This window comes from Triticum urartu, chromosome 6 (genome assembly GCF_003073215.2).
Source record: "Triticum urartu cultivar G1812 chromosome 6, Tu2.1, whole genome shotgun sequence".
In the NCBI taxonomy this organism is placed as follows: Eukaryota; Viridiplantae; Streptophyta; class Magnoliopsida; order Poales; family Poaceae; genus Triticum; species Triticum urartu.
In genome coordinates this window covers 227,597,629-227,617,162 of record NC_053027.1, presented here as the reverse complement: position 1 = coordinate 227,617,162, position 19,534 = coordinate 227,597,629, and the positions used below count along the sequence as shown (strand labels likewise).

At 43.8% G+C, this 19,534-nt stretch overlaps 1 protein-coding gene across 3 annotated transcripts; it reads right to left on the bottom strand.

Moving 5' to 3' along the window:
• Nucleotides 1–6,439: 6,439 nt before the first annotated feature.
• On the bottom strand, nucleotides 6,440–18,903 carry LOC125512656 (MACPF domain-containing protein At1g14780-like). 3 transcript variants are annotated; one of them, XM_048677755.1, is made up of 9 exons: nucleotides 18,361–18,492; nucleotides 15,272–15,392; nucleotides 15,032–15,163; nucleotides 8,880–9,118; nucleotides 8,352–8,553; nucleotides 8,186–8,266; nucleotides 7,924–8,107; nucleotides 7,613–7,779; nucleotides 6,440–7,461 (listed from the first exon to the last, which is right to left on the bottom strand). In XM_048677755.1, exons 3-9 carry the CDS (start codon nucleotides 15,074–15,076, stop codon nucleotides 6,721–6,723), a joined length of 1,659 nt encoding a protein of 552 aa, XP_048533712.1. In that variant the 5' UTR covers nucleotides 15,077–15,163; nucleotides 15,272–15,392; nucleotides 18,361–18,492; the 3' UTR covers nucleotides 6,440–6,720. The 3 variants fall into 3 exon arrangements, with proteins under 3 accessions (XP_048533712.1, XP_048533711.1, XP_048533710.1); XM_048677754.1 differs by having other exon boundaries at nucleotides 15,032–15,392; XM_048677753.1 differs by lacking the exons at nucleotides 15,032–15,163; nucleotides 15,272–15,392 and having other exon boundaries at nucleotides 18,361–18,903.
• Nucleotides 18,904–19,534: the final 631 nt, after the last annotated feature.

Here is a 19,534-nt window from a genome sequence, read left to right as displayed (position 1 = left end):
TTATCGCTTTAATCTCCCTAAAGTTGATAGTCTTGAGGACATCGTCCACATCATCCATCCTTAAATTCTTTGCTTTCCTGCATATTAAAAGCGAAAGGTCAGTGAAAAATGCATGTTGAACTGGCATCATGTCATGTGTTGCGTAATCGGTTTAAACTGACAGAGGAAAAGGAGGGAGGGGTCTGGGAGGAGAATAAGTTTGTACTTACGTGTTAATCAGGTTTTAGGCATTCATTTCGAGGAAGTAGCCACCGGTGCCATCGTCACCCAGTATGCTCATGATTTTCGCATGTTCAATGCCTTTGAACTACAGGAACTTGGCGTACTCCATGATTGTGGTGTTGAAGTTTTTGTGGGAGTGAAAGAACACAAGCATTTGGGGGCTAACCACTAGCCTGTGGTTGTGTTCCCAGCATATCTCCTTTACGACAAGTGTTCCATCATTTTCCTTCTTCAGTCTCATTTAGCCTTGCAGTTAGTCCTGGCAATGGTCTTGTTCCTCTTTCTATTTGCATCTGAAACCTTCGATTCATAGACTCCATAGCATGTGCACAAAAGGAAGACTCTAATATTAACCTTAGAACCTTCCCTGACAGCAATCCTTTGCTTCTTTGAAAGATTCAAACCGCATCTCTAGCCTTGGCGGAACGTAAGATTCAATGGTAGGGTGTTGCACGCAACAGTGAACAAACAAAACACGGTGATGAAAATGTTAGATGGGTGGTCACAGTACTATGGTATGGACTGTGCATGTATGTTTTTTCCTAAAGGGATACTTACATGTGTATAGCTTTGTGCTGCTTCTAGTATTTGCTGTTCACCCTGGTGTATGGCGCGGGTGGTGCCACCCTCGGCACATGCAGTAATGCATCTCTTGGAGAGAGCAATGTTGATGAAGCTCTCCGTCTGTCATTGTATGACCCTTTGCTCAGATTTGTTGTTAGGTGGCTCCTTTCTATACGGCTCATATCTGCTACTTTGCACCCTGCTAGATTGGTGAACATTCCTGTCTCTTTGGCCTGGTCTTCCTGTCACAACCGCTTTTGCAGCACGGATGATTGATGTTGATGGAGTGACTGATGGAAGCCTAGGTGTCCTTGCCTTTCTACATGCACGAGGGAAGGAAGACATTTGTTATTAGGGACATTGTGGACCTTGTTGCACACTAGCAGTGGCAAATCTTGTATTCCCAATAAGCGGTGTTTGCTGCAAAGAAGAACCAGGCCGTGCTTCTAGTGATTCTCGTGTAGCTTGAAACCTGCCTGTATAGTTGAAGAATCCAGGGGCTATTTCTGGTGTTACCCAACCAGGCGGCGCCTCATATCCTCTTGGCTCATCGAACCCTCCCCGTGTGTGTCGTCATGCATGTTTCTGCAATGACATTCAACACTTTTAGGATTAATCCTTTTGGATTTTCTCCTATAACTCATGGTAACATGTCATGTACTGGAGGTAACATATAAATTGAACTTGCATCGTTGGGCGTTATTAAACTTTGTGTCTATTCTCCCTGATGTACTTTCAGTCGAACTGGTGGAAGGACATGTTTAACACCGATGTACTGATGTACTGTTAGCACTGATGCATCAGTTATGCATAGTTTTTTATGGTTTTTCCCTATAACTGATGCATGAACATTTGGTGCACTACTGGTAAACTGAACATTGAACTTGTGGACAGTAGGCATATATAAAACAGATGTGTGTCTTTTTGTTTTCTAGTAGAACTGATGCATCTACATTAGAAGTACCCCCAGTTTGTGTATCATTGAACTTACTGTGTAATAGGTGTATTTTTTTCAATAGCAGTCTTCCTCGTTTGAACTGTTGCAACTACATGGCATGCATTATTAGTAATCTCAACATATAACTTGCAGTGGTAGTTGGACCTTATATGAACTATTGAAGCTACTTGGACTGATGCATAAGTTTTGTTTTTTGACTGGAACTGAAGCAAGCACATTAGAGGTACTGACGGTAACCTCGACATCCAAATTGTGTATCAAGTGGCAGGGGTGTAATGAACTGATGCAAGTATTTGAAATGTACTATCAGCTTCTGTATCATAGAACATGCACCACAAACAGGTGTAGTTCATTTTTATTAGTATTAATGAACCTAATAGTGTAACGTATAGACAGAGCATAGTGTGTGCAATTTTTAAATTAAATCTTTGCAGAGTAGGACTGATGAACTGACACAAACGTGGTATTTGCTTGAGGAAAACCCAGATCTGAAAACAGTTTCTGAACTGGTCGTTTGTGCTTCGGGAGCAATCAAGCAGATTGAAATTTGAGGAAAATCAAGTGGGAAGCACGCATCACCTGCAGAGGCATGTTCTTGCATGTGACATCTTCTTCCTCTCGTCGGTGGCGCATCGGAATAAGCTTGGAAGGCGGCGCCATTGATGCAGGCAAGGAGCTTGGGGAGATGGTGGCGCTCCTACTGGTGGTGGAGATCCGGTGACGAGGTCAGGGGAGGCAGCGACTAGTGGCGGAGATCACGGATCCGGCGAGCAGCTCCAGGGAGGCGGCAGCTGTTGGCCGAGATCATGGATCCGGCGAAGAAGCTCCGACGGATGCTGGTGGCGGAGATCACCACCCCGGCATTGATGCGCCAGCGAGGAAGCAGACGGCAGCGGTGGATCCGTCGGCGGCCAGTCACGGCGCCGCGGGCTTCCCTCGCTCCGGCTACCATCATCGCTCCCTCGCCCGCGACGGCTGCCTCCGGCCGTAGGAGGCGGGTTTGGGTGGGGAGGGTCGCAGCTTGTCGGGGAGTTTTCTGCCTCGTACCTGTTGGGCGCGCCGTGTCTTATAGAGGGCGATGGTAATTATTCTGTTACTAGTTATGACAAATTTTATCTACCACCAGTGATAATTACCACCACTTGAGTTTTGTATGTTGTATGTAGTATATATCAAATCAGAGAATATGTACGTGTAGTATGTAGTATATAAGAAAGTTTATGTAATATATATACTTCCTTTTGGATAGTATGCATCGTATTTTGAGTATGATCCTTTTTACGTATAAATATATACATATTTCATAAATATAATAAAAACCATGAGTCAATTTGCAATATTTTCAGGTAACTCACTTTGAAATATGTTATATGTAACGTATGAACATATTTACATAGTATATATAATACCACATGGTAGTATATGAGACATGTGGGGTAACTACCCCGGGTGGTAGGACGTATTTTTCCCTATATATGTCACCCTGGGTGAAGTCTATTTTAACATCAATGCACCGTAAATTTACGCTCCATAAATTTTGTCTTATTTCAGAAGTAAAAAGAGAACATAAGAAAATATATAATCGTCGTAAAAAATATTTTATGTTACATAAAATTACAAATCTAAAAACATAGTGTAAAATGTACATAAAATGTAATTTTTTTGATCTTATGACCTATATTCTATGCCAAATTTTACGCAGTGAATCAATACGAATTTAACTATTTATATTTCAAATGTAATTTATTTATGAAATGATCATAAGATTATCTCGATAAAGAATAACTTATTCTGCACCCTGTGTGATGAATAGACTTTATATATAAATAGTTGAATTTGTACTAAATTTGGCATAAGAAAAAAAATATAGATCATAAGACTAGAAAAATTACATTTTATGTATATTTTACACTGCTTTTACATTTGTAATTTTACGTAACATAAAATATTTTTACACAATTATATATTTTATTACGTTCTATTTTTATGTCTGAAATCTCTATCTCTACTACGTAAAAGAAACGTAATTTTCTCTCTCCCCTCTTACGTTCGTCCAATCTCCTCGTCAAGAGCTCCCGCCTATTTAAACCAGTGTCTCATCTTTGGTAATTGTTAACAAATCATGGTAATCCAATCACGTTTAAAAGGAAGGAATTAATCAATCACGTTAGTATTTGGTAATCAATCACGTTCGTAATCAGTACCAAATCAGTACAGAACGGGCTATTTGGTAATCACGTCCAAAAGAATGAGTTGCAAAAATATGAACACTGTTAACTAAAAGAATGCAGTGCTGCACCTTCTTATTAGACTTTCACCATCATATGCAGTTCCTAATGCTAATTGTGATGCCATCACTTCTTCTGTAATTAGACTGTGGCACTAATCCTTCCGTTTACAAATAGGAGAGTAAGATTTCCACAGAACTTCGGCGATGTGTTTCTTAAAAAAAAACTGTTTGGCAATGTGGAGCCAGCTCTGTACCATCTTTACTCAATTGTTCACGACTTCTAGCTCAGCCGACCGCCAATACAAAATCAATGATCGTGTTGGAAAACAAAAATTATGACATATTGGATAATTTAAAATTTTAATTCATAGCAATGCACATGTATTATAGTGGATGACGAACAAAGAAAAAGAGTGAATTTATCTTTTCGATAAAAAAGAATCGACTATGTCCTATAAAATAATAATATCAGATGTGAATGATGTCTCACATAAATTGTTGTTTTTCCGTTGCAACGCACAGGCATTTAGCTAGCAAGACAATATACGGAACGTAAAATTACAGTGTATTGATATTAAAATAGAGAGGGAGGGGGTGAAGAATAACTATTCCTCATCCAGGGTGACGAATAAGTTAATTTTTTTGGAAAACAGGTTCATATGCCCCCATATTCAGTTTGATCCCGTTAAGCGACTTCTACGGGAATTTTTCACATGAGATACTGGAGTTGCTCTAGGCTCATGCAAAAAAGTGTTATCTACGCCAAGTTCCAATGTCATTTTTGTGTAGATCACATGGTGACTTACTTCATCACACAAATTTGCACATGTTTAGTGTAAATCCATATGAACATTTAGATTTTATTTTTGGATTTTTTTGAAACTTCAAGTGTACATCCATATGAACATTTAGATTTTTCCTTTCAGGACTTCAAAATATCATTCTGACACTATTCGAAATATAGTTCTCACCCGTGCACCGAAGTGGTTCTTTTATTGTTGATTGATGGACAACCTACAAAAGTTCTGCTGGGAAAAAAAAAAGGCAACCTACAAAAGGTATAGTCTTTCCCTAATTAATAATAAAGCGGCTAGCGTTTCTGGTCATACGTTGTCATGTTGATTTTTTGTCTGTTCGCTCGTCCGGTTCCAAACGTTGTTTGCAGCTGCGTAAGTCAATGGGCCAAAAAAATTTATGGGCCATTAAAAAAGTTCGACCTCACAACCTGCCCTTCCCTCCCTTCCGGCTGCAGCAAACGGAATTTGTGCCAAAATTTCCAATTCAAATTGATAGTCCCACCCCGGTACTTTACATCAATTCCTAGGCATTTATTTACGTTCCAAATTGCAAGAACCAACAAGCGAACAAGAAGAGGATAGCTACGACCAATCAAAGACGACAGGCGCATGAATCCAACAAAAAGCAGTATGGGGTGCCCGGCCTAATAGAATAGTCGAGACAGAGCCGAGAGGATATAGAAAAAGATTGAAGATTGATAGCACGGCTCGTGCCGCCCTGGCATCTTGCAGCATCGGCAGCTGCAGTGCACGCAGCCGCCGAGGACGACCCTGAGCAGGCCGCCACCGCTGCGCCAGACCGCCTCCGCCACATGCCCACCTAGCAGGCATGCGCGTGCAAGTGACTCTGGGTGGGTGGCGGCGAACGAGGCAGTTGAGGAGGGGATCAGATCCCTCAATTCTTTTTTACAGAAATTAGAGAGAGGGTTGCGTCAAGAAAAAATGAAATTAGAGAGACGGGAAAGAGAAGAAAAGAAATAGCCAGTGATTTTATAAAATGTTCAACCTTTTTACATGGGGCCTAAGATTATACTTAACCCAAATAAAAAAGTTACACCCACTTTGGAAAAGTTGAATTCAGACTCATTTGAATTTCCAAAAATGTTGATATTTTTGGTGGAGCTATGGCAAATGCAGAAATAATTAAGGGAAAGGTTTGGAGGTCAATATTGAAGTAGGAAAGGCGTGGGATTTTAGAAAAGGTTTGGAAAGAATTTGAAAAGGAACTTAAATAAAAGGTAGGTTCAAATGATTCTCTTAAAACGTTCATATTTAGTTGCTTTAGTCCCTAGTTTTGTTTCAGATGCATTTATTCATGTGAATGCCTGGGTTTCCTAATTATATATATAATTATAAAAGGAGGAAAATACTACACCCATTCCATCATACGTTTGCTCTTACAGAGTAGCTTGCAGACCGCAGGCCTCACGTTGAGCTCGATGAGATTAGTTGTTTAAGTTTAAGTTTGCTCTTACAGGGTAGCTTGCAGACCGCAGGCCTCACGTTGAGCTCGATGAGATTAGTTGTTTAAGTTCTAAGCATTACTGGCATTGTTCACTGACATATGTGTTGTGCGGTATTTCTCCCGTTGCAATGCTCGGGCATATTTACTAGTAGTATCAAAGGGCTAAGGCAAATATGCCCGTGTGCAAGATGAAGAGATCAGAGTGATCATACATTCTCCTTGCATTACCAGAATCCAACTGATATCTTAGCTGTTAACTACGCAAATCTATTGAGTACAAGAATTGAGAATTTGCAATACAAGGCTCTTACGTTTACTGTTTGTGTCCTCTATACATTTTCTATAGCCCCCCCCCCCCCCCCCCCCCCCAAAAAAAAAAAAACTCTAACAATCTCGTATCCTAACGTTGCTTCCAAAATCCTGCCATCTACTCCATGGTAGCTCATGATACTGCATGGAGTACAAAGATCAACAATCACCTGTCCTATTTACAGTGGTAGCTCATGATACTTCCATGCGGTTGTTCTGTATCATCATAGTTGAGCAGGGCAAACTTCACATGCAATCCAATTTTGCCAGCTTCCTTCACAAGCTTCGCAGCTGTCACCAGCCAATGCCCAGGGACATCATGTGCCCCCTTCACCACCTCCGACATGTCAACAAACTTCAGGAGCTTCCTCGACTGAAGCGGAACAGGTGGACCATCAGGGTAAACACCTGAGTTCAGCTGCGCCGGCTCATGCTTCTGGGCAGGCTGTGCGTTGCGATGCATGAAAGGAGAGCTTAGAGTTGTGCTTATTGTTGTAAAAAAGCTTCCCTTTTGAGATGCTGCTGGTGCTCGGGTCCACTCAGATTTATGTATGGTGCACTTTGGGATATGTGTGTAGAGGAGCCGCAGATGGAGCACCTTCCTTGCCCAGGTTCCCTTTGTGAAGAGCTGGGCACCAGTGACGATGAAAACTCCACCAGAAACTCTCTTACTCCACTCGGGGTTGTACTTCACAACAGATGTAGAAATGCATGAGTAACTATTCCACTGGATAGCCTCAATGTACCCTGGGTCTGTATCTTCCGACTCACGCCACTCAGACATCGAAGATGCCATCGAGTCTCCAAGCATGCTTGGGACACTAGAGAGGTGCTGGACATGGATGGCCAACTGATTGCACTTCCTACCCTCAAGATATAACCGAAGACCGACTACAGGTTTCTGGGCGCTAGATACCTGGAACAAAAATACAATTGTTAATTAATAGATGGAAGCTCAGCTTTGTTGGAAAGTAATAGTAGTACTTCAATCTAATCTTTCTCAGCAGATAACTGGGAATTAAGACTCTACCTAAAAAAACCAACTATGGAAACAAACAATCTGGTACCTGAGAAGTGTTAACTCGAAGTTTGGGGCCAAGGAATCTGAACTGCAAGGAAGGGTAAGAGCCTTTTCTCTTCTGGGGCCCAAGGACAAGCACATTGAACACAGGTGCCCATTGCAAAGGCACTTGAAACTCCAAGAAATGTTGTAAGTCGTCAAGATCGGGTTTATCTGAGAGGTAAGTCAACTTTAAGAATTAACTTAACCAAATATCATGCTTGAGCTAGACAATCCATTAAAGTTAACACTGTTCAGAGTTTGCTTGGCAAAATGCAACAAGAGTTTAAGAAGAAGAAAAATGCCTCCAGGACTTACAGCGAAGATATAAATTGATGGCATGGCTGAGGTAACCACTACCAGGAATGCCAGTAAGAAGAGAGGTAATGGGAACAAATTTGAACATTATAGCGTCAGGATTCTTCGGAACTGTTGGTAACCACTTGGAGTGACTGGGTATATGTACATCTCCACCCCTTTTCGAACATGTAATTGTCAGGCCCTATTTGGACAAAAAGTTATGTTTAAGCATACAGAGAACTTTAGAGCCGATTGGCACAGTAAGGTAGGAAAAACTTACATCTTTGGTTGATGATTCTGAGTAACTGGAAAGATGTAGGTTATTAGGCTGCTGCACTATCCTGACAAAAACATCAGGCACCTATAATGATATGACTCAAGTTAGCTAAATTTCAAGCGATATACAGAAACATGGGCTCACCGGCTCAGGGTAGGACTATGTATACCTTGCTCTTGCCATCCTTGGTCTTACGATGTATGGGGGAGAGGTTTTTCCCATCGGAGAATAGAAAATCGCCAAGATCTTCCAGATGTAACTTTAGTTCAGCAGATGAAATAGTTGAAGAATGACTTTGTTTAACACATATGACATCCTGACCTCCAACTGCCATTTCAACAATTATGTGTGTCCCATAAGTTCTGATAAACCTGAGAAAAATCAAAAGATGAGAAATTAGATCATGTATCTTTTCTAGTTTGATATTTATTTCGGTACATGTAAGGTGCCGTTTGGGTGAGGTAGGTGATGTTTTTCATAGAATTTCCAGTCAGATGAATATATCTAGTTAATTGATGAAAAATAAGTTATTTTGATATTTATTTGGGTACATGTAAGGTATCGTATGGGTGAAGTAGGTGATCTGTTTCATAGAATTTCCAGTCAGATGAATATGTATAGTTAATTGATGGAAAATAAGTTAATTAGACAATATAAAACAGAGTTATGGGACTGAGTTAACAGTGTGTTTTATTACCAAGATAATGCTACAGGATCCCACTTGGATGGAACAGCCTTTTTGACTTCATCGCAAAGAACCAACGGAGAAGCTTTTAGGTTCAAGTTGAACAACGAAATGAAATAGCCGTCAAAAGCAAGATACTTAATCTCTTTGGCATCTGTCAACCAAGCTCCCATTAAATCAAAAAGTGCATTGAAATAGCCTGAAGGAACTTTCCCTTGGACTGAGGATTTCTGATTAAGTAATTCCGACATCTGTCAAGAAAACCAGAATGTGATTAACTACAAAATGATCCAGTTTCCAGAAGAGAGCAATAGCTGCATTCATCATGGTCATACAAGTCACTGCAGTTTTTGACCAAGGCATATCAATAACTGATATGGCTCTAGTTTAAATCAAAAAGGGTAAGAAGAAAAAATATTTGTTGGAGAACCAAGAATTTCAGATTTTTGCCCACAGGGGTAAAAAGGAAAATTAGATTTTCACCAACATATGAATCATTATTTTTCTCGATAAACAGCGCTTTTATTAACTCTAGTTAAGTTTTGTTGGTGCTAGAGTAGAGAAGTCGGCAGCTGCTTTTTGGCTCCAGTAATGAAAATGGATTTTATAGACGGATGCTTAGTTTGTTGGCACTCCTTTTTTCTCTTCCCATGAGTACAATTTCGTGGGGAATAGAAAATTGGCGTTCTACATCTTCCTCAGAGTTCCATTCCGAATGAAATTTTTTGGGCAAACTGCTCCTATCTGATGCACGATTATGCATGTATGCTCCTAATAGGCTGAGAGGATCGCGTGGGCCTAAGCAGCAGGAGCATGCGGACATATGCAGAGTGCAGAGGCGCGCGTGGTGGGAGGAGAATGTGGAGAGCGAGGAATCATGTGAATTTATTGACGCATCTAGTGTAAGCTCAGGGGCAAAATCATCTAGCAACACTCTTTGTCGGCGCTCCTTGGTATCCATGTTTCATCTTACGCGCAAAACAAAAAACAAACGGAGGGAGTATTAATCAGTAACTAAGTAGTTCTATGTGGGCAGGGATCTGAGCTCCTGCTGCCCTCAAAACAAGATTATTTCTTGCATATATAAACTCTTTCTCTTCAGGAAAAAGCAACGCTCCTGCCATCTTGGTAATAAAAATCCAACTGATCCAACTGGACAAACAGTGGTAGCCTGTACGCAACAGACATACGAATAAAAGTATTTCAAGACGGTAAAACCATTGTTGGTGGGAAAGATAAGATGTGGGTGAAGGAACAAAAAAAACTGAAATTCCGCCACTTCTTAAGACTGACTGGATGACTTAAGCAGCATACTTATGGCGGTTCCAGAGAAAATATCTTCGTGACACAAACAAAATGGTAATATGAAGCAACAGGAACATAACATGCCCTCACTCCGCAAAGCAAGCTAACCTTCACATTTTTTTACAAAAACTTAGTGGGTACCAGTTCGTCTAACTGCTTCTCTTTTAATGTTACCCCTTGCTTCGAAATTTGGTTCTCACCCCCAGGCTCAATCCCTTGTTGCCCCTTTCACCCAAAATGAAATCGACTCTTCTCTCGATTCGGTGGACGTCAAGTCTAGCCCAGGCCTGGATGGGTTTGGTCCAGCGTTCAACAATCCAATTGGGACCTTGTCAAACATGATCAGCTTCATGTCATGTCCGACCTCTTTTCACACCAGGCAGATCTTAAACGTATTAAAAGCTTTTATAGCTCTCATTCCTAATAAACAGGGAGCCATTCACTCTGACAACTTCAGGCCGGTGTCTCCACAAAATTGAACTATGAAACTAGGTTCCAAATGCTTAGCTAATCATGTTCAACCATTCACTATGCAGCAGGTCCACCAAGACCAAACGGCTTTTGTTAAGGGTAAAAGCATTTCGGAAAAATTTATCTATGCCACGGATACTATCCAATCATGTCATAGTCGGAAAGCTGTCGATTTGGTGTCTTGGCATGCTCTGATCGAAGTTCTAAAGGCCAAAGGTTTCCCGGAGCGTTGGTGCCGCTGGATCTCAAACCTAAACTCCTCGAGTCAATCTGTAGTTTTACTAAATGGTAAACCAGGCCCCTGGATCAAGTATCGTCGTGGCCTTCGCCAGGGCGACCCTCTATCTCCCTTTATTTCTATTATTGTCGCCGACGTACTCCAAAGGGTGTTTCTTGAAGCTAGCTCTTATAATCTTCTCTCACACCCGCTGGATGATTCTCTCACATGCCCAGTCATTCAATTTTCAATTCACAGATGACACACTTATTATCCTCAAGGCGTGCCAGGAGTCCGACACCTCAAATCTATCCTACTTGCGTTCTCCAAAGTAACCGGTCTCTATATTAACTTTGACAAGAGTAGCTTTGTTCCTATACAGGTTTACCATGACTTGGCCATATCTTTGGCATCTACTTCGGGCGGCTCGGTTTCACCTTGTTGCCTCTGTCAACCTCCAAACTTAAGATCTCGGCCTTCCACCCTTTGATCTACAAGGAAGATAAACGGCTGGCAGGTTGGCATAGAAGTCTTCTCTCGATTGATCGTAGGGTGATTCTTCTGCGTGCGGCTCTTAGGGCAGTACCTACACATGCGATGTCAGCGCTTCTCCTTCCTATCAACACTATTCAAGCTTTTGACAAGCTTTTTCTAGACAGGTCAGGACCACGTTAATGGTGGGCAATGCAAGGTTGCTTGGGACGCGATGTATCCGTTCGCAAAAGGTGGTCTAGGGTTCAAATTCCTTCATACTCATAATATTTGCCTCCTCTTTAAAAAACTTGCTAAAACTGACTGGCCTGGTTCTTCTACTTCAGAAGTTCGGTTCACTTCTATGAACAGTTGGACCAACTCCAGAAAACTCGGGGACTCAAATCACCTAGATACTGTTGTCTGAGGTTCTTTCGCCAGGTAACTGAAGTCATGATTGGCAATGGGCTACCTCATTCTGGCTCGACCTTTGGATCTTCGGAGACACTCCCACTCCACGCTTCTCAATGTTGTTTTCTCACTATAAGAGGCTCAATGATTCTGTCACTAGAGTGCTCAACTCCTCTTTGTTGATCCTCGGCTTACAACCTAAGATCTCCTCCACTGCCAAGAATGGGCTTACCTTGTTGCGCTCGATGGCCACCATAATCTTGAATTCGCGGGTGGAAGACACCTGCATAGGAAGACTAGATGGGAAGCCTCTCTCCACGAGATTGGCATATGCCGCAGCCTTTGCAAACAGGCCAATTGACTCATGGGCCATGGCGGTTTGGAAGAACTATGCGCCTAATAAATGCACCATATTCCTTTGGCTGGCATTCAAAAACAGGTTATTTACAAATGAGCGCAGGTTTCGACGTGGAATTGCTCATTCGGATTGCTGCCCTTTTTTGTCTATCTCCAGAAACAACTGCACATATGTTAGTACAATGTGAGCTTCTTCAATCTCTAGGGGCAACCCTAATTTTATGTACAGATGGTCCTGACAATACAACAGATTTGGGGCGACAACCGCGAAAACAAGGTCCGTTTGACTGTCCTTCGGAGTATTTGGAAACAGTGAAATGCAATGGTCTATCGCCAAGAATTGGAAGGGCTTCACGTCATAGACTAGGAGATGCTCAGATGCTATGATCTAATCGCTGCGAGAAGGAGAGGATTTTAATAATTATGGACTGGAGCATTATGTTGTACCATCTTGTGCAAAGATTTTCTGTTCTCCTTCCTCTTTACCTGATGTATCTTTATCCCGCTACATACAGTGCTTTTTATTAAGGGAATGCTCACAATCCGCCGACTGCTTACACTCACGCGTCGGCTGGCTCACGCGTGCAACACGCGTCATGTGAGCCCCGCACCTGTCCCCTCTCCTTCCTTATCTCCTTTCCTCTTCCGAATCGAGCGATTTCCCCATCCCCCTCACAGTCTCCCTCCCCATCCAGCGCTGCTCCTCGCAATTGAGACATGGCACTGCGGCCCTAACGAACTGGACAAGCAGACGGCTTGCTGCTGCAACGCCATGGGCTCGCCACGAACTGCGCACTGGCGACGCTGCTGCATGAAGGGGCGACAGCCACCACGGCTGCGGGGGTGACGGCGAGGTGCAGCAAGGCGCCGGGGGCACTGCTGCTGCAGGCTCCCCATGCTTCGAAGGGTCCAAATCTCCACATGATTCAGCAATGACGACGCGCTTCTGCAACGCCGGCAAAGTTGCATGGCGACAACCACGACATCTGTGATGTTGCGGTGGCGTAGTGCGACATGGATGATGCTGTGCAGCGGCGAATGCAACGGTGGCAACATTGTGACAACTGCAATAGGGACAATGCTGCGCAGTGCCGAATGCAACGGCCGCGAGGCCCGCGACACTGCGACAGGTTGACGGTGCGTCAACGGCAGCAAGGACTGCAACAGAGGGGATGTTGCGATGGTGACAACCACAATAGCGGGGATATTGCGATGGCGATCACAACAGCAGGGATGTTGCGATGACGCGGGGGCTGCCTTGATGTTCTCCAGCTGATCCAAACGGCCACATGTGGCAGATCCGACGGCGCTAGCCCACTGATTTCCGCCTAACGTGCAGCCCTGGCCTTTTACTAACTGTTGACGCTCAAAATTGGCACATTCATAAAATTAGCATAGGTTATATAAAGACCAATTCAAACTTATGATTGGAAGTCACCTTGGAATGTCTCTCTTCGAGAAGATCAAGATGGATATGAAGATGGTCTAAAACGGAGCTCGGACTCAAAAGTTATGACAAGTTCAGAGATGCTCATGTTGACACCAGAGTAAAGAAAGGCATAAAACTTAATCAAGATGGCATCTGATGGAAAACGTTTCAACATGAAAGTTGTGCGTCTCGATGAAACGATAGATTTTTGATATAAAAATCATCTTAATCCGAGGTCGTATGCAACCTGGGGAGGCAAAACAAGGTCAGAAACAGAAACTGCAGAGTCATTTCGGACCGACCAAGTTGATTTGATCGGTGAGACCGAGTTGGTCCGAAAATTTACCAGAGAGTTGGCAATGTTGACTCGGTAGGACCGAAGCAAACCAATCGGTGAGACCGAGTTGATCCAGGAAATTACAGAAGGATACAGAGAGTTGGCAAAGTTCACTCGGTGGGACCGAAATGAACCAATCGGTGAGACCGAGTTGGTCCGGGAAATTACCAAAGATTCCTGTCCGAGTTAAGTTAGGGTTTTTGATGTTTTGGACGGAATTTTTAGTCCTTTTCTTGTACGGGAAGTCCAGCCGCCTCACAATAGATGAGAGGTGACGGCCGATTGAACAACACACAATCGCAAAAAACACATCTACTACTTTTTCATCTACGTTTTGTCTCTCCCCCGTTCTTGCTTCCTCGTTCTTCGTCGTTCTTCGTGTTGGAGAGCTGCGAATTCCGAGGCTCTAAAGGCGGTTGGACCGACCTAGGGCAGCCCATAGCCGCCGCACTCCCCGACGGGGTCTCTCCCGGGAGTGTGGGGTTTCGGGTCCTCAAAAGCTCTCGCCGGTCGACTTGCGAATCGCGCTTCCGGTGAGACTCCTTCGACGTGAGCTGCAGTGCATCACCCCCGGCGTCGAGGGTACACGTGACGTGTTCGTGTGCCAACACACTTTTTGGCGACTCCGCTGGGGACGAAGCTTTGAACGGTCTCCGGCCCGTTCTTGCTATGAAGAGATCATCATCTAGGGTTTGCAATCTACAAAGGTAATATGAATACCCAATTCACATATGTAGATGCAAATAATGCGTATGTTGTTGCTAGATCATCTAATGAGCATAATGTATCGGCTAGCCCTAGCTTTATCAATCATGCATGGGATCAATCTTTCATGTAAAGAAGTTGTTGAAGAGCATAATGAACATAATCTTAAGGGCGAGAATTCCATGGAAGCTACAATGGAGACGCCAAGGACTGGGGGGCAGCAAGCAAATCCAATGATCGATGAAAGCAAACCAAAATAAAACAAAGGCCGAAATAAGCACAAGTGTAAGAGATCAAAAATCACCTTCTCTGAACTATTGGATAAATATCAAAAGAAGAGTGAAGAGAAGAATGCTTATCGGCCAAATCATTCAAAGAAACCAAGGTCACCCCCAAAGCGCAAATATGAGGGTCAGCATTGGCAAAGTGAGAATCTCAATGCAGCATATTCATATCCTTACTTTGGGCCGCCGATGCCGATGTCGTGGATACCTCCCTATGCTCATGTAAATCCATATCCATCATGGGACAGGTATGATACAAGGACACATTACCCATCTTATTTTGGACAATCTCACCAACATTATGCAGCTCTTCGAAAATCAACATTTGATGAACAATCACATGTCAAAGACCATTTCAATCACAAGGAATTGGTCCGGAGCTCAAGGAACAAGAAAGAGGTGGTCAAGCAAGTTTACCGTGTTAAAAAAGATGGCCGTAAGAGTGCTACTTCAGATTTGATCTCAAATGAAAATGAGCCAATTAAAGTGTTGACATTGGCTACTAAAGGCGATGAGGCAAGTCAATCAGGTGCCAAATCTGAAGAGAAGAAGTTGAGAGTGCACAAAGTAAAACAAGAGTTGCCATTGCTTCAAACAAAATCACAATCGGGGTGCCCACTCGGCTTATCATATTGGCAAAAGAAGAAATTGCAAAAACTTAGTGCACAAGAACTTGAGAAAGGAATATGGCATGGATTCCGAAAGGAAGTGCCCAAAGTGAGAATTATGTGCAAGCTTCCATTACAAGAAGTACAATAAAAGTGAAGAGAGAGAGAAGGATGGAAGCAACAAACAATTAAGTCGAAGGAGTGCATCACAACATCGAAATCTTCGGTTAGCACATCATCCATTTTCTTCAACCATGCCATTGATGTCTTTGCCATGGAACTCATCCCTAGGTATGATCAATTACCCTCCATGGATTTATTTTCATCCATGGATGCAACATAATCTTCTATATCATGAGAGGGTATTACCAAATCACTATACATTTGATTAGCTACAAGTTTGTTGTTGATCCAAAGAGCCGAAATACTTGATTTGCTATTTCATTTGTTTATTTCGGCTATACATGCTTTGGTGGATGAATTCTACATGAACCTTATGGAGGTGGCCGATATTTATTTATCGCCCTAAGAATATGACAAAGCATGGCCGGTGTACCATTCTAACATCGTCCTTAGTTTGGTTGGAGAGCAAGACAAGGTACATGTTCATGGAAATCTATACATATACTTATATTATGCTTGCATGGAGATGAAACATTATGACCGGTGCCATTCAAAATATGTTGCATAGACCGATTCATAGAAATTGAGTGGGTTTATGCTTTGATTTAATATATATGATTCGGCCTACGAATATGAGAGGCCAAATCATTGTTGTTTTATTATCGACCATCGGATTTATGACATGCATAATATTGATATTAGCCTTGTCTTTTTAGTACTATGGAGATTATATTTTGATGGTTGAATTCATAACAATGGCCAAGGTGTTGGTGTTGTTTATATATATCCTTATGGTACTATTTTGTGAAGCCTCATGCCACTTAAAATATTTTTTTGCACAATAATCAAAGCCGAATATGCAATGTTATTCGGTTTGGATCTTTTGGGTGCCATAGGTGCTACCCACATTGAGGCTTTGGGTGATTCGTTATGAGTAGTGCAACAAATATCCAAGGGTCATCAATGTTTTGACAAATCACTAATAGTTTACCTTGAGGTATCTCTAGATATAAAATTTACCTAGGGTTGCTTTAATATTTCTCATATATCTAGACATGAAAATTGAAGAGCAAATGAGTTGGCGCAACAAGCATTCGGCTACCATGTAGATCATGGTGTATTGCACATCTATCAATAGCCGATGCTTGATCTCACCGACATAGGTAAGGCCGAACCAAAGCCCATTGCTTCGGCCACTAATGAAATTTGTATGCAGGTGAAAGAAAGGATTAGAGGGAGTTCATTCTTGATTATCTGCAAAATCCTAGCAAAAGGGTGAACGATATGGTTCGGATGATGGTTTTGATCTATGGAACCTTATCACCGGATTGTTATAGAAGTTGAGAAGTTTTTCACCCAAGTTTGCATCAAGAGGTTCAAACAAGCAATGGCCGATATATACTTATCATCCTAAGAAGATGCAGAATGGCCGATGGAGTGTTGACATCGTCCTTAGAACCAACATGGTACAAGGGGGACATGTGTTGACGCTCAAAATTGGCACATTCATAAAATTAGCATAGGTTATATAAAGACCAATTCAAACTTATGATTGGAAGTCACCTTGGAATGTCTCTCTTCGAGAAGATCAAGATGGATATGAAGATGGTCTAAAACGGAGCTCGGACTCAAAAGTTATGACAAGTTCAGAGATGCTCATGTTGACACCAGAGTAAAGAAAGGCATAAAACTTAATCAAGATGGCCTCTAATAGAAAATGTTTCAACATGAAAGTTGTGCGTCTCGATGAAACGGTAGATTTTGATATAAAAATCATCTTAATCCGAGGTCGTATGCAACCTGGGGAGGCAAAACAAGGTCAGAAACAGAAACTGCAGAGTCATTTCGGACTGACCAAGTTGATTTGATCGGTGAGACCGAGTTGGTCCGAAAATTTACCAGAGAGTTGGCAATGTTGACTTGGTAGGACCGAAGCAAACCAATCGGTGAGACCGAGTTGATCCGGGAAATTACAGAAGGATACAGAGAATTGGCAAAGTTCACTCGGTGGGACCGAAATGAACCAATCGGTGAGACCGAGTTGGTCCGGGAAATTACCAAAGATTCCTGTCCGAGTTAAGTTAGGGTTTTTGATGTTTTGGACGGAATTTTTAGTTCTTTTCTTGTACGGGAAGTCCAGCCGCCTCATAAATAGATGAGAGGTGACGGCCGATTGAACAACACACAATCGCAAAAAACACATCTACTACTTTTTCATCTACGTTTTGTCTCTCCCCTGTTCTTGCTTCCTCGTTCTTCGTCGTTCTTCGTGTTGGAGAGCTGCGAATTCCGAGGCTCTAGGGGCGGTTGGACCGACCTAGGGCAGCCCATAGCCGCCGCACTCCCCGACGGGGTCTCTCCCGGGAGTGTGGGGTTTCGGGTCCTCAAAAGCTCTCTACGGTCGACTTGCGAATCGCGCTTTCGGTGAGACTCCTTCGACGTGAGCTGCAGTGCATCATCCCCGGCGTCGAGGGTACACGTGACGTGTTCGTGTGCGAACACTAACAATGAAGGGTTCAGGCAGGCCGGGCGCCGTAGTTCCGTCAAAAGAAAAAGGCACGATTGGTACAGGTACAGGTCGCAACCTCCGATCGTTGAAAGCATATTTCGCGAGGACAAAACCCACACGATCCAACAATACGAGAAGAGAAGAAGCATGTGGCCACGACGCCTAATCCACAGAATTCCCTAACTGATGCACGGCACGGCAACATACAGAAAGCTGGAACTGAGGAAAGCCAACAGAGACGGATGGCGACATGCGGGGGGGTGCACCTGGTTGAACTCGAGGACGTCGGAGCGGAAGCGGATGCGGTCGCCCTTGTCGATGCCGACGTCGCGCGGTATCCCGCGCAGCACCGCGCCGCCCCCGCCCGGGACGGGGACGTCCCTCGCCCCGGCCTCGTTGAGGTCCACGAGCCGCCGCCGGAGCTTCGCGAAGCGCAGGCGGAAGTCGGACGTGAGGTCGAAGCCCGTGCCCAGCGCGCGCGCCACCTCCTCCCCCAATTCCATCCTCTCCTCCCCTTTCCTTCCACTCCGACGCACGTGCACGATGGTCCCTCGCCGCAGCAGCAGACCCCGACCGCGACGGAGCCTCCTACCCTTGTGGTGATGATGATTCTACTGAAGAAGGCGAAGGCGAAGAAGAAGAAGAAGAACTGGTAGGAAGGTTTGAGGGAAAGGTCGTAGGGAGGGGAAGTCCAATGCTAGAGGAGGATTCACACCGGTGGTTGGGGGTGGCGACATCAGAGTCTGGTCAGAGGCGGCCGCCCCGGTCGTCGGGTGGTTGGGGAAAGGCGTCCCTTCGGATGGTTGGGGAAAGACGTGTGAGGAGAATTCACAACCAACATCCTTTTAAAAAAAAAACAGAGTACAACAAATGCTCATATACACACGCATACACTCATCAATGAACACACACGCACATCCTACCCCATGAGCATCTCTGAAAGACTGAGCCTTACGAAGTCATCGTAAGCAACTCGTCATCGATGTGAACATCTCCTCCCACTGAATGTGCATAGCTAGAAATCTTAAATAAATCCAGGAATAAATGCAAGTACCAGGACTTACCCCGATGGGCTGGGAATACCACAGTCTCTCTAACCATCTAACCGTAGGTTGGTTCGCCCAACATCCTGTTAACGTTGGCTAAAAAGCATGGCGTCTCTGAATTGTTTAGCCAATATCGTTGGCTAAATAAATTAGGACGTCGATAACGCCCACACGTGTGGCACCTAAGGGGTATCTGCCGCACGCCTCGTGTGGCATCGATCCAGACCCGCCCGCGCGAGCACGTCCGGGCGCCCCCCGTCGCAGCCCGCACGTCCCGTGTGCACCACGATCGCCCACACGTCCAGGCGAGCCACCCCGCGGCCCGCACGATCAAATCCACCCCTCGGGCATCGTCCCTCCCCACCCGCGCGCCAGGGTAACCACCGTCAGTCGT